The 13197-nt window shown below is 53.0% G+C and overlaps 7 protein-coding genes across 7 annotated transcripts; 2 read left to right on the forward strand and 5 right to left on the reverse strand.

Annotated features, from left to right (window-relative positions):
- Positions 1–268: 268 nt before the first annotated feature.
- On the reverse strand, positions 269–2673 carry SSB1 (Heat shock protein ssb1; the record flags this gene model as incomplete). Its single annotated transcript, XM_051500102.1, has 9 exons — positions 269–697; positions 749–852; positions 905–938; positions 991–1571; positions 1751–2060; positions 2115–2280; positions 2337–2463; positions 2521–2571; positions 2631–2673. The coding sequence occupies 9 exons, from the start codon at positions 2671–2673 to the stop codon at positions 269–271; spliced, it is 1845 nt and encodes a 614-aa protein (XP_051349800.1).
- Positions 2674–3622: 949 nt separating this feature from the next.
- J4E92_008752 (uncharacterized protein) lies at positions 3623–4138 on the forward strand (the record flags this gene model as incomplete). Its single annotated transcript, XM_051500103.1, has 1 exon — positions 3623–4138. The coding sequence occupies one exon, from the start codon at positions 3623–3625 to the stop codon at positions 4136–4138; it is 516 nt and encodes a 171-aa protein (XP_051349801.1).
- Positions 4139–5001: 863 nt separating this feature from the next.
- Positions 5002–5846, reverse strand: J4E92_008753 (uncharacterized protein; the record flags this gene model as incomplete). The annotated part of the gene is made up of 4 exons (XM_051500104.1): positions 5002–5268; positions 5386–5538; positions 5722–5733; positions 5820–5846. The coding sequence occupies 4 exons, from the start codon at positions 5844–5846 to the stop codon at positions 5002–5004; spliced, it is 459 nt and encodes a 152-aa protein (XP_051349802.1).
- Positions 5847–6642: 796 nt separating this feature from the next.
- Positions 6643–8052, reverse strand: J4E92_008754 (uncharacterized protein; the record flags this gene model as incomplete). The annotated part of the gene is made up of 3 exons (XM_051500105.1): positions 6643–7418; positions 7466–7933; positions 7989–8052. The coding sequence occupies 3 exons, from the start codon at positions 8050–8052 to the stop codon at positions 6643–6645; spliced, it is 1308 nt and encodes a 435-aa protein (XP_051349803.1).
- A 639-nt stretch (positions 8053–8691) lies between these two features.
- Positions 8692–9312, reverse strand: J4E92_008755 (uncharacterized protein; the record flags this gene model as incomplete). The annotated part of the gene is made up of 1 exon (XM_051500106.1): positions 8692–9312. One exon carries the CDS (start codon positions 9310–9312, stop codon positions 8692–8694), a length of 621 nt encoding a protein of 206 aa, XP_051349804.1.
- A 36-nt stretch (positions 9313–9348) lies between these two features.
- Positions 9349–10730, reverse strand: J4E92_008756 (uncharacterized protein; the record flags this gene model as incomplete). The annotated part of the gene is made up of 2 exons (XM_051500107.1): positions 9349–10422; positions 10470–10730. The coding sequence occupies 2 exons, from the start codon at positions 10728–10730 to the stop codon at positions 9349–9351; spliced, it is 1335 nt and encodes a 444-aa protein (XP_051349805.1).
- A 1012-nt stretch (positions 10731–11742) lies between these two features.
- Positions 11743–12425, forward strand: RPS13A (40S ribosomal protein S13-1; the record flags this gene model as incomplete). Its single annotated transcript, XM_051500108.1, has 4 exons — positions 11743–11888; positions 11947–12035; positions 12152–12288; positions 12342–12425. 4 exons carry the CDS (start codon positions 11743–11745, stop codon positions 12423–12425), a joined length of 456 nt encoding a protein of 151 aa, XP_051349806.1.
- Positions 12426–13197: the final 772 nt, after the last annotated feature.

Consider the following 13197-nt stretch of genomic DNA (forward strand, 5'->3'; position numbering starts at 1 on the left):
TACATAAGAGACATTGACCGCTGGCATACTTTTGCAGAACATCCATTACGATCGTTTCGTCAGGCATCGTCGTGAAAGTACAAAGAAGACTTTTCCGCGTTCCTGAATACCGGGAACCCATGAAAGATAAGGAACCAAACACACCAAGTCTATCGTTAAATGCCGCAATAGATGAAACTCCGTTCGCAGCTCGCAGTCTGGGTATCCTGCACGTGCGCCCTTCCTTCCTTCCTGCACGCCCTTGTGGCGCTGCTGTCATGTGATGCGCTTATCGGGTGGAGAAGGCCTTGGTGACAGTGCGCTTGAGCGCAAGCTCCTTCTTCTTCAGGTCATCAGCGGGGGCGTCCTCAACCTCGAGCTGAGCCATGGCGTCAGAGAGAGCAGACTCGATCTTCTCCTTCTGTCCACGCTTGAGGCGGATGGATGTGGTGGGGTCGGAGATCATCTCCTCAACGCGGGAGATGTAGGACTCAAGCTGTTGCCTTGACTCGAACTTCTTGCTGAAGGCCTCGTCGGAGGACTTGAACTTCTGGGCGTCGTTGATCATGTTCTCGATGTCGGCAGACGAGAGCTTTCCGACAGCGTTGGAGATGGTGATGTTGGCGCTGCGGCCGGAGGTCTTCTCGGTGGCGGTGACCTTCAGGATACCGTTGACGTCGACCTCGAAGACGACCTCAAGGACGGCCTCACCAGCGCGCTGGAGAAAAGTCAGTAAATGTGCGTGGAAATTGGGGACGATTCAAAATACCATGGGAGGAATTGGTGCGAGGGTGAACTCTCCGAGAGAGGTGTTGTCCTCGCAGTTGACACGCTCACCCTGGAAAACGGGGAACTGAACAGTCTGCTGATTATCTGTCCACAATCAGTATGTGTCTCGTCAAAGAATGTTCTCGGGTGTACGAACCGGCCACAGTGGTGAAAGTCCTCTTCTTGATGGTCTGGGTGCAAAAGTCAGCGAATGCCAAGTCATCTGGTGACGGCGATACGTACAGGGACGGTCTGACCGCGGGGAACGACAGGGGCGAAGATGTTACCCTCCATGGCTACACCAAGGGAGAGGGGAACGACATCGAGAAGGAGGAGGTCGGCAGTCTCGGCGGAGGTGGCCTTTCCGGAGAGGATACCAGCCTGGACGGCGGCACCGTAGGCAACGGCCTCATCGGGGTTGATGCTCTTCTCGAGCTTCTTTCCGTTGAAGTAGTCGCTGAGGAGCTTCTGGATCTTAGGGATACGGGTGGAACCACCAACAAGGACGATCTCGTCAACCTTGTCCTTGGCGATGGCAGCGTCCTTGAGAACCTGGGCAACGGGGTCCAGAGTGCCAGCGAAGGCCTTCTGGTTCAAGTCCTCGAAACGAGCACGGGTGATGTTGGCGTTGAAGTCCTCACCGTCGAACAGCGAGTCGATCTCAACAGTGGTCTGGGTGGCGTTGGAGAGGGTACGCTTGGCACGCTCGCAAGCAGTCCGGAGACGACGGAGGGCACGGGCGTCACCGCTGATGTCCTTCTTAGTCTTCTTTGTGAACTCCTTCTTGAAGTGGTCAAGGAGGTTGGTGTCGAAGTCCTGTCCACCTGCAACGAAGTCAGTATATGTCTCAAATGCACTTTGTGCAGCCACCTTATACAAGGGAAAAACTGAACAGGTCTGCAGACTACATTGACCCAAAACCTTGCAAAAGAGGTGACCTGAAGTCAACGTAGGCTCCAGGCTGTTCAGTTTCTCCTTAGGTTAGCGTGCAGCCAGAACTTACCCAAATGTGTGTCACCGGCGGTAGCCTTGACGGTGAAGACACCACCCTGGATGTGGAGAAGAGACACATCGAAAGTACCACCACCGAGATCGTAGATGAGGACGTTCCTCTCCTTGTCAGACTTTCCGGAACCGAGACCGTAAGCGATAGCGGCGGCGGTAGGCTCGTTGATGATACGGAGAACGTTGAGGCCAGCAATGGCACCGGCGTCCTTGGTGGCTTGACGCTGGTTGTCGTTGAAGTAGGCAGGAACGGTGATGACGGCCTTCTCAACCTTCTTTCCGAGCTTGGTCTCAGCGACCTCCTTCATCTGTTGATTTTGTTAGCCATTGCCCCGCCATGCTGGTGTGTGCGCAGATCTTACCTTGACGAGAACCATGGCAGAGATCTCCTGGGGAGAGAACTGCTTGGTCTCGCCGAGGTACTCAACCTCGACGAGAGGGCTGCCGCCCTGGTCAACGACCTTGAATGGCCATGACTTGATGTCCTTTGTGACGGTCTCGTCCTCGAATCGGCGACCAATGAGACGCCTGCGAAAGTCAGTCGGCTGATCGCGCGCGTGCGACGATGGAACGGCAGAACTCACTTGACATCGAAGACGGTGTTCTCGGGGTTCATAGCAGCCTGGTTCTTGGCCGCCTCACCGATGAGACGCTCCTCGCTGGTGAAGGACACGAACGAGGGGGTGGTGAAGCTACCCTGCTCGTTGGCGACTGTGGGCAAACATTGTTAGACAATGGTCTCTGAGTGCAGGAGTGGCGGGCGCATACTGATCTCGACATTGGTGCCCTCGTAGTTGGCAACGCAAGAGTAGGTGGTGCCTGCGATATTGTTAGCACACACGCATCCCACTGTGGGGTAATTCGCGAAATTTACGCACCAAGATCGATGCCGATGGCACCCTCGTAGACTTCGTCGCTCATGATTGCGGTATGTGTATAAGGAACAACCTGAAAAATTGAAGAGCAGGAAGGTGTTGGAGAGAAGGTGGAAAAGAGGGTTGGGAATCTTTTTCGCGCTTGCTTAAAGGCGAGCGATCAGAGAAAAATTGGCCTGGCAGGGATCTCTCGTAGTGTCGGCGAATGACGCTAGGCAGACTCGGTTAACCTGGCGCGGCGCTTATCGATACTCAATGAAAAACCACCCATCCAACATCGATATATCTTCAAGCCTCGGCCCGCTGAGAAAGAAAAGAGTCCGGACCGTGACATTGAGAAGGTGCCCCGCAGCCAAGATTTGACAGCTAGTGGGAGGTTTTGAGACAAGACCTGCCCATATCGTCCTCAGTCTTGTCAACCCACGCCGGTACACGCCCAGCGCTATCATCTGAAAATGCTTTGGAACATTGAGTAGTACGGTAGTCGTCTAGCAGACTGACCCCAACAAGCCTTTCTTGAAGTTGGGCCATCGTGTTGCCACCTCGGGTCAAATCAATGGCCGCAAGATCCAAGATTCTGGTTATCTTCGTCGTGGCTTACATCCGCCCCAGCTCAGGGAGCTTACCCGGTATGCGTCTAGCAATATGATCTCAGGAACTTTTGGGGTGTTGAGTATCACGGTAGGTTTCCAGCGTAGTGGACCAGATTGCTTACTTGAGACGTCGTCTTCATAAATGGACCAATTTATTGCCCTTCTCCTCGTGTCCATGGGTTCCGGAACAAAGACCACGACGATCTTCGCGATAGATTATTTCCATGACCAGCGTAACGCTTCTACCAATGGATGCGCCTGGAGCCGTCATACTAATGTTTGTAACTCGCGGTTTGATACTTTCCGATCTTTCTTTCAAGGTCTTTCCAACCCCTCTTCTATATCTACTTCCCTAGTCTCAGAGATCCCGTGCAATCATCTCACCAACTACCACAAACCATGATGCCTCGCACCCAACCCTACTACGTTGTCAGCATCGAAGGCAAACTCTCCGCCACCTTCACCCCCCGCGTGGTCGGCGTCTTCTCCACTCCTGCCCTAGCCGTCGCCTCTGTCAAAAAGATTACACCACGTTGTGCCCGAGTACCTAATAACTCTGAGCCCGGTGTTATAAGATGCGTTGGCGACGATAGCGACATCAAAATCGTCCTCCAGCACAGCGATATAGTTGGCACGTCTATAACCCCTGCTAACACTGTCTTCCTGGCCATCGACGAATGTGACAACATCATCGTCGAAACGAAGATATTGGGCACGGCGCATGATGCGTGGGCAGCATGCGAAGCTATGAAGCGTAAGTGCGGTAACTACTGGAAATATGAGATAGAATGGACTGACACGAGTGGATGTAAACACGGCGAGGATGAGTTCAATGTGTCACATCAGCTGACTGGCTTGGAGACAATAGGCATGTTCCAACATCACTGGTATGTCAAGAAGTTTGTGATCGACACTTAGGAAGAGTAGAAGGCTGCCTCGTCAAAGAGCTAGATTCATGATCGAGAAGTTGGTCTTTACATCGCAATAGAGTTGCCGAGGGGGCTACCTTGGAGCACTATGTGAATAATGCGCAGTGTAGATGGAGATGTCGTCGCCGGCCGGTATTGGCAGTGGTGAAATATTTGGAATATTTTCTTAACCTTATACTACGTACTGCTTGCCCTGCATGTACATGTCGATCACAAAATCCGCCATACCGTCACATCCATGTCTTCGCCATGCCCATCATCCGACTGTTGCCGACAACCACTCTTCATATTTATCAACCGCGTCCTTGTCGCTCAGCCTTCCTAGATATGTCGCAAGGTCAGAAGCGCATCTGAAGTTGTCGTTGCGAGATGCGCAGTGGTATCAGCCCTTTCCTTCCTCCTTTGTCCACCTTTTGTGCATTAAAAAAGTGTAGTGAAGACTACATGGTTCGAAATGGAAGGTAGCTTGATTGGAGGACATGATGTAGACGGCAAGCTGGTGGAAGTTATACGTTTCACAATACAACCAAGAAGCTATATTCGTAAGATGACCATGTCCCTTATTGCGAGCTTCTGACAGCGATACACCGTACTGCTTGGTAGGAGTAGCATCAAAGACGACAGTATGTCCCTCAATAGCGAGCGACTTCTACAAGTTGAAGGAGAAAATTCAAGGCTGCACACCGAGTATTGCTTTCCATATTCGATAGTCATGAGACCAGCCGTTACGTCATATCCAATCCCATGCCCTCCGCCCTTCACCATGCCATGAACGCCCAAAACACCAATTCCATGCTTTAGTCGTCTAATCCCTCTTTCCCAAAAAGACGTACCCCATTCCCTCCATACCCCTCAGACCGTCTCATCATGAAAGACAAAATTAATATCTCTCGGCCGCTGAGTGTTATACCTCACAAAGTTGTCATCTCCCTGCGGCCTCTCCTTCTTCGTGTTGCTCGTCAGCATACTCTGAAGACTGACACACACGCTTTCGACGTTGTGGACGGGGGACCAGCCGGAGCGGTCGAGCAGGTCGAGGCAGATGATGCCGTTGGAGTAGATGTGTGGGTGCCAGGGTATGGGGTGGGTTTCGTCGCGGAGGAAGATTACTTCGGGGGCCTAGAACGAGGGTTAGCGAGGTTTGGTTTGGGGGAGGGTGCGGATATTAGGTGGGCGCAGGAATGGGAGGGTAGGATGCTGGGTAGTAAGCAGTTAGTACAGAAAGAGAACACGTACCTCAATAGGATACTGCGGTGTAAAGCTGAACTTCAATCGATACGTCTCGCCCTGGTACAACGGATTCGAGTCCATAACTTGAATGTCCATGAGCCAGGTTTGGAAGTCGTCAGCCTTAATGAGAGTTATGCCTGGCGGGAGTTTGTCGTGCATCTATACGCCGTTGTGTTAGCGGTTCTGTTCCTCCGTGTGTGAATTTCCATATCCGTTGCTTTCACATCGTGGCCATATTGTGTGTGTAGGCTTCCGCGCGTCGATACGTGGAGTTTATAGGCGTCTGACGAGTGACAATGTGCTCCGACGGGCAACGAACAATAAACGAGAGGATTACGGTACCTTTGCGAGCTCCTGTTATACTCGTTAGCTTCTAGATCTTTACATATATCGCATTGCACTCAAGCTCTATCTCAGAACTCAAGACCAAGAAGACATACCTTGCCTAACCGTTTCGACGCGAACATCTCGAGATGTGCAGCAGCAGCGCGCCTCTCAACCTGGGGTGTACGCGTAGGTATATGTAGCTAACAATGTATCCTGGGCGGACTCAGAGTGAATGACGTGTATCGTAGCTTCGTTCCGAGGTAGCTGAACAGCTCACAAGCTTATGGACAAGCTGCGACCCTGCAGATGGAATGGACAACGTGTGGGGGAGGGGCAACCGCGCGCGTATCAGGTAGCAGCCTAGGATTAAGAAGCGGCCGGAAAGTTCGATCGTAGAATTGGAGTGAGCGACAGGAAAGACGCTAGAAGGCACGAGGTAGAGGTGATAGGGTGTGTGAATTGTTTGCGCGGTCGCTGCCTGATGTCTCGGTGCTCGGCTTTGTTGCGAAGGTTGGTTCACGCGGCGCGCCAGGGCGGAACGCGGCTATCCAGGTACATTTTGCTATGCCATCTAGGCATCCTCATAGTTCACCAACCATGCTCTTCAATACTAGCTGGCACTAGAGATATCTGTAGTGTATACCGCATCCACCCAAATCGTCATTGACGTAGAAGTATGTTTCGCATTGGGGAGTACCTATCTATCAACATTCAACACTGTGTAGCAACATGAATCTGAGCCATCGCTGGTAATGGATATTTTGTTGAGTATTTGAAATAGTGTTGACCCATGATATCTCTCGCGCCATACGCCCGCCATACCGTAGCTTTTCCTAGCCAAGTTATACACACCTGCAGACGACACTGCAACGAAAATCATTACTAGAAACGCGATGTAGAACCAAGAAGAATACGCTCAAGAATGACACTCGAAGCCTACGAGTAAAAAGCGCCCTTCTGGAAACTCTCAACGCCCATATCGCCCGCCTTGCTATCCACCTTCGGGGCAACTTTCTCCGGTGCCGGTACTGGAGCTCCGGTCATGGTGGCAGTCCTGCTCGCGGCGCTGCTGTTCGTCATTGTTTGTGTTCTGCTGCCAGCTGGGCTTCCGCTCTGGCTTCCGCTGGTAATCTGTGCTGGTGTCTTGCGTTGAATAGGCTCGAGGTAGATGCCTGGGAGGTAGCCCATGCGTCCGTCTCTTGATCTGCACCTCCACCATTCTGATGCGTTGCCCATGGGATCGCTCTTGCTGAGCACCGCGACCATGTCTCCCTTCTTCACTGACAAGTCCATTGCGTGCATGTTGGCGTTGGGTGTGAAGTCGTAAAGCGCGCGGCAAAATTCGAGCTTGTTGGGGTCGAGAGGCTGTCCGGCCTGTGGGTTCTCGAGCATCTTCTGTTGCTCTTGGGCTTCTTGTGATCTCGCAAGCGCCTTGATGAGTTTGCCCATTAGGTAGGGGAGACCGAAAACGGCGAGCATGAAAACAATGAATGGCTTCTTGGAAGGCTTTGCGGGAGCTGGCGAGCCGTCGGGCATACGTCCATTGAAGGCTGCGAAACTCGCGGGGGTGAGGGCGGTCGCATCTGCTGGTAGGGGTCGTCCGGTGAGCTTTGCGATTGCCGTCCGTATCCATCGCATTATTGTGTAGATGCCCAATACCGAGCCAAGCGTTTGTCGCAGGTTTCCGAACTGCTCTGCGACGGAGACCATGGCTGTTGATGTTAGTATATCGCTGGAAGTTGTAAAGGGGTGGACATACCAAAGAACGACGAATGTGTCGCCATATATGTGCTCTGGAGCATCTGGGCAAAGCCGCCGAATGCGCCGACAATGTTCTCGATCAGCTGGAAGGTCGCTGCTGTGCTCTGGCTGAATGATTGTGTGAGGCTGCTGTTTGGGTCGCCCTGCATGCCTCCCATACCGCCGTACATTCCGCCCATGCCCATGCCCATACCTCCCATGCCGCCGTACATGCCACCCATACCGCCCATTCCACCGTACATGGAGCCGTAGCCACCCCCCATGCTGGAGTAGGGCGAGCTGTAGCTGCTCATTCCACCATATCCGCTGCTGTAGGGGGAGCCGTATCGGTTGTTCATGCTCGAGTAGTTGGACGCGTTGCGGTTCGCGACGGTGCTGAGTGAGTCTGGTACGGATGGTAATGGAGGCGCACTCGAGGATGTGGCTGTTGAGGTGGGTGCTGTGCTGCTATTCGATCCAGTGAGGCCTGTGTTGTTGTTAGTCGCGGTGTCCCTGACGTATCGGATGGCTGGCGGACTCACCAACCGAGGCACTCGTCGCGCCGTTGCTCGTCTCCCAGGGCTTTGGCGGCGATGGCGCAGACATATTTCCGTGTGTGCCTCCTCCGCGCTATGTGCGCAGTACAGAAAGAGACTTTGCAGAGACGATGGCGGATGTCGTCAGCAAACGTCGAGAGGCTGGCAATTCGCGGCGATCGGGGCAGCGAGTTTTTGCGGGGAAACTGCGCCGGCCGAGACTGGCAATCGCTCAAGGGGCGGATCCGCGTCGACGGTGGCTGCACGCGAGCAGTAAGTTGGGCGATGGTTTAGATGCGAAGACGCGACGTTGGGTGTAGACGGCAATGGAGGCGATGAGTAGATGCGCAGTGTCGTCGGCCGGGATGCGGCTGGTCGTCGTTCACGGACGCTTGAGTCGCGAACAGACCTCGGTTTCTCGTGCCCGCTTGGGCAGGCCTATCCGTCAGCTTGCCACCACCCCAATCGCCGGCCCACTCCGCTGCATCGCCCATGTCCGTCTTCAGATGATTGTTACATCACGTGTGAGCCTGCCTCGGTCGCCAGTCTCACGCATCGGGAACAAAAGAAAATGGTCTTCTTGTGCAAGAGCACTTCGGTTGTACTGCTAGGTGTATGGTTGCATGTAAGATGTCTTCACACGAATATCGCAATCCTCCAGGCCTAAAAAACATCCACCTCAGTCCCCAATAGCATACAGAGAATGCACCTAGCTATCCGGATCGTATGCCACCAACTTCTGAATCGCATCATTTGACATGCTCTCTGAAAAGTCAAAGTCGTCGTCCAACACCAATGCCGTAATGTGTGGATAGTGCCAAACAACCGCAAACTTCATCTTCTTCCCTACCGGTCTGCTGAAGTAGTTGGAGTCACCACCCTCCAGATTGCCCTGCCGATGTATCGTCGATTTTGCGCGTTCGGCGCCTTTGCTGAGAAGCTCGAATGCGTCGAACTCGCCACAGCCCGTTGACCAGCATGAGCAGGGAATGTTGTTGCGGTCGTTGCCGTACTGGAGGATGCGAGGTATGGCTGCATTGAGGAACCAGTAGGCTGGGGCGTCAGAGAGGAGGCCTTGGTCCGTGCCTATGTTGTCGTAGTGGTCCATTTGGAATTCGATGAAGAAGGCTTTTGAGGAGCCTGACCAGCCGTAGTGAGATGTCGCGTCTGGTCTCCAGTACGGGCAGTCTGCGTCACACTCTTTATCGGAAAGGACCACGATCTCGTTCTCAGACGTCTTTAGCGTGCCTTCGAACGGCTGACTCTCAGCCGCTACTTTGTCACCCCGTGGAGTGACGTAGCTGAGCGAGTTTCCAAATGCACTGAACATGTCAGCTTCGAAACTTATGGAACGAGAAAATACTCACTAGTCAAAAGTACCAGACTTTTGGGGATCACCCAGGTTGGCCATGAAGCTGAGCCCGGTGGCTTGAGCCGGTGATGTAGACGTGTAGTATGCTATCCGCTTCCAATCTGAACCCTGCCTCTTCGAGACGGGCGATGGCGAGGGCGAAGGGATGTCAAAAGGTTGTCCATCTGGACGCTGTGATACTGGTAATGGGTCTTGTGGAGGTGACGGCGAGGGCGAAGGCATATCAAAAGGCTGTCCGTCCGGTCGCTGCGATACTGGTAGCGTCTCTTGTGGTGATGATGGTGAAGGCGAGGGTACGATAGGCTGTCCATCTGGGCGCTGAGACACCGTCAATATGCCTTGCATTGATGATGGCGAGGGCGAGGGGAATTGAATAGGTTGTCCGTCTGGCAGCTGCGACACCGGTAATATGTCTTGTGTTGATGACGGTGAGGGCGAAGGGGAATCGAAGAGCTGTCCGTCTGGACGCTGGGACACTGGTAATGTGTCTTGCGGTGATGATGATGAGGGTGAAGGGACCTCGAAGGGCTGTCCATCTGGATGCTGTGACACTGGTAGCGTGTCCTGTGTCGATGATGTTTCCGGTGCATGTTTTAGCGTTGGCGTCGGACTGACGTAAACCTGCCCATTGGGTCGCTGAAAGATGGGTTCGGGCTCTTCGTTTTCAACGCAAGTACAGTTCGGATCTGGAAGTGTAGAGCCAGAGATCGATTGAGCACCAGACGTGGGCAAGCACGGCAGTGGAGGACCTATGTAGGTTGTGTTTGGTCCAGACTGTGCAGTACCAGTCGGGGAACAGGGCGCCTTTACGGTCACCGTCTTTGTCACTGTTGTCGAGACGCAGCTGGACGATGTGGTGCATGCATCCCTGTTGAAAAGGTTGGGCCGGCCAGAAGACGTCGACTGTGTCAGCATAGTAGTTGCCACTGGTGTCTCTGGCTGCTCCAACGATCGCCGACGGTTGTAGAAAGGTACTGTAGTTCGCTTCCCCATAGCGCGCGCGTCACCAGGTAGTTGGTATACGGCGAGCTGAGAGACGTTCATCGGCCCGCGAAGGTGCATGGACACCTGATCTTGTCAGCGATGTAACAACTGGAGCCCGAGTCAAACTATACTTGTCCGAACAATGGTGTCAGTGGTCCTGCGCTAGGATAGTCGACACGTTCATGACCACAGATACCAGTCTTTGGATCGACTGTAGTGGTCCGATTGTAGGCACCAGGCTGGCTGATGTTGCGGTAGGTGATGGCCCAGACCTCAGAACAGTACCAGTTGCCATCAGAGGATAGTTCAGCGGTACCGCGACATAGCTCTTTGGCGGTTCTGCTGTAGGCGAGGGGGAGGAGTATGACTGCGCTTAGTATTGTATGCTTCATGCTGAATAATTGAAAGAGGCTATTGTACGAGCAATGGGTTGCGGGATGTGTATGAAGCGTGAAAGAAAACGTCGGAGTGAGGTAGGGTTGTGATGAGCTGGCATAGGATCCATGGATGTATTATTATTGATATATTTGACTATGGCGTGACGACATCTAGCATGCGGAAGCCACGAGCAGTGTACGAGAAACCGCGTACGCGTGAGTCAACAAGAAAGTGCGATCTGACCGAGGCTGAAGGCGACAACAACCTAATGTAATTGAAAACTGCTTCTTGTAAGTCCATGTCGCCAGTAAAGTATCATGTAAATAAAGAAGTTGATAAGATCGCATGTCAGAGTATAAGTTGAATGCACTGGCAACGCCCTTACGGGTGTGCCTAAAATAAGAGGTGCCAAAAGTATGGGTTGTCATCATTGTGCGATGAAGAGAACAGCGGAAGTACATACCAAGTAGTAGATACAGGAGGAAGCGCAAGTAGAGGTGATCTGTATATCTAGTTCTTGTCAGCACTGGTCGCTCGCAAGATTTCATGCAGTAAAGCAGAGATGACACTTGTCAGAATAGAGATTTATGCACCGGCGAAGTTCCGAAGAACCCCGCCTAAAATAAGAGGCGTCGAATGCACTGGATCTCATCATTGTGATGGAAGGGAGGAACTGGGTTGAACTTACGTTGGGAGTGAGCTGCTGTAGCTGGCTTAGGGTAAGCAATTCCGAAAAGATATCAATCGTAATCTGATGCGCGATCATCTAGCTTCAACATAGCCGAGACAGTCGCGGTTGCACGCCGAGGTCAATGTTTTGACATCGTGAGGTGCAGAGGACGAGGTTGGACGTCGCAGACTTTTTGTCAGGCAGGAGCTTTGACGCTAGTCCACGCACGGTCCACCACAGACCTAGCCGAGCCGCGAGAAATTGGAGTCTTCGATCGCGAACTTCAACCCACGACAAGCCCACCACCACGTCTCCGTACTAATCGACCAGGTCGCCATCCGGAACATTCATTCAATATGGGTCGTCTTCACAGCAACGGAAAGGGCATATCAGCCTCCGCCATCCCCTACTCCCGCAGCCCCCCGGCGTGGTTGAAGACCACCCCCGAGCAGGTTGTCGACCAGATCTGCAAGCTCGCGAAGAAGGGTGCTACACCATCTCAGTAAGACAATCGCTTGGAAAGAAATACACACGGGGTTAGTCGGCTAACACAATCGCAGGATTGGTGAGATCCTCCGTGACTCGCACGGTGTCGCTCAGGTCAAGGTTGTCACCGGCAACAAGATCCTCCGAATCCTCAAGTCGAACGGTACGATTGCCCTATACACATGAAAGCGCATGTCGACACAGCTCTGCTCCTCGTGAGCATCTGCGCGCTATACAAAAACTGCATTTGTTGGTCTAGGCTAACATTTTGCGCTTAAGGCCTCAGCCCCGACATCCCAGAGGACCTCTACATGTTGATCAAGAAGGCCGTTGCCGTCCGCAAGCACCTTCAGACCAACCGCAAGGACCGCGACTCCAAGTTCCGCCTCATTCTCATCGAGTCCCGTATCCACCGTGTAAGTTTACCCAGACTCTCCCCATAACAAGAGCACGTGCTGATCATCCCCAGCTCTCCCGCTACTACAAGACCGTCGGTGCCCTCCCCCCTACCTGGAGGTACGAGAGCGCCACCGCCTCTACCCTCGTCGCATAAGCAGATGTCGGATTGGTGTGGATGGTAGTCGTCATGGTAGACATTTAAGTGGAGTTTCACGGGCATGGATGCTTTGCGGATACCTAGCAGGATCACGATATGGAATGAATCAATCAAAAGCATCACCTCCAGTTGAATATACCCAATTTGCATTGAAGGTGTCAAAGTCTGAAATTTGCTTGTTGTAATGCTGCTTGACTTGGGTATCATCCTGACGCCGTCTTATACTTTTGGTGAACATGTGCCATGCGCTTGAAGTCGTTCCATATCGCTTGCCCTTCAAAACCATGCTGCTCGTCTAGTAGTCGAGCTTGCCAGATATACCACAAAGCTCATCGCCCAAACGCGCATGCGCATGACAGTCTCCTTCTCGTACAGGAGTGTTTGGGCGAAGCTGCTCATGTGACTGCCCATCCACATAGCTACTTCATATTCACCCTAAGTATCCTATCCTACCCTCTTTCCACAACCATTACCCCATCGCCTTCCTCCACAAGCCCATCACGTCCCCTCAATCTCCCTACTCTTCCCCGCCAAAAACTCACTCAACCACTTCAACGGTTTCTCTGGCTCCGCAGTAGCAAGATGTTTCATCGCCTCGAGCAAATGCGGCGTCACATGTTGGTTCAGATACACCCGCGTGGGACTGCCGTGTGGAATGGGTTGTGTGGGCGCTTGCGCAGTGGGGTGCGGTGAGTTGCGCGATGAGGCTGCTGGTGTCGGTGTTGGCGCAGTGTTAGCGGTCGGTAGAGTCGGTGCGGAGGGCGGTGCT

This window comes from Alternaria infectoria (assembly GCF_024043175.1).
Source record: "Alternaria infectoria strain BMP 0036 chromosome Unknown scaffold_18, whole genome shotgun sequence".
NCBI classification, from domain to species: Eukaryota; Fungi; Ascomycota; class Dothideomycetes; order Pleosporales; family Pleosporaceae; genus Alternaria; species Alternaria infectoria.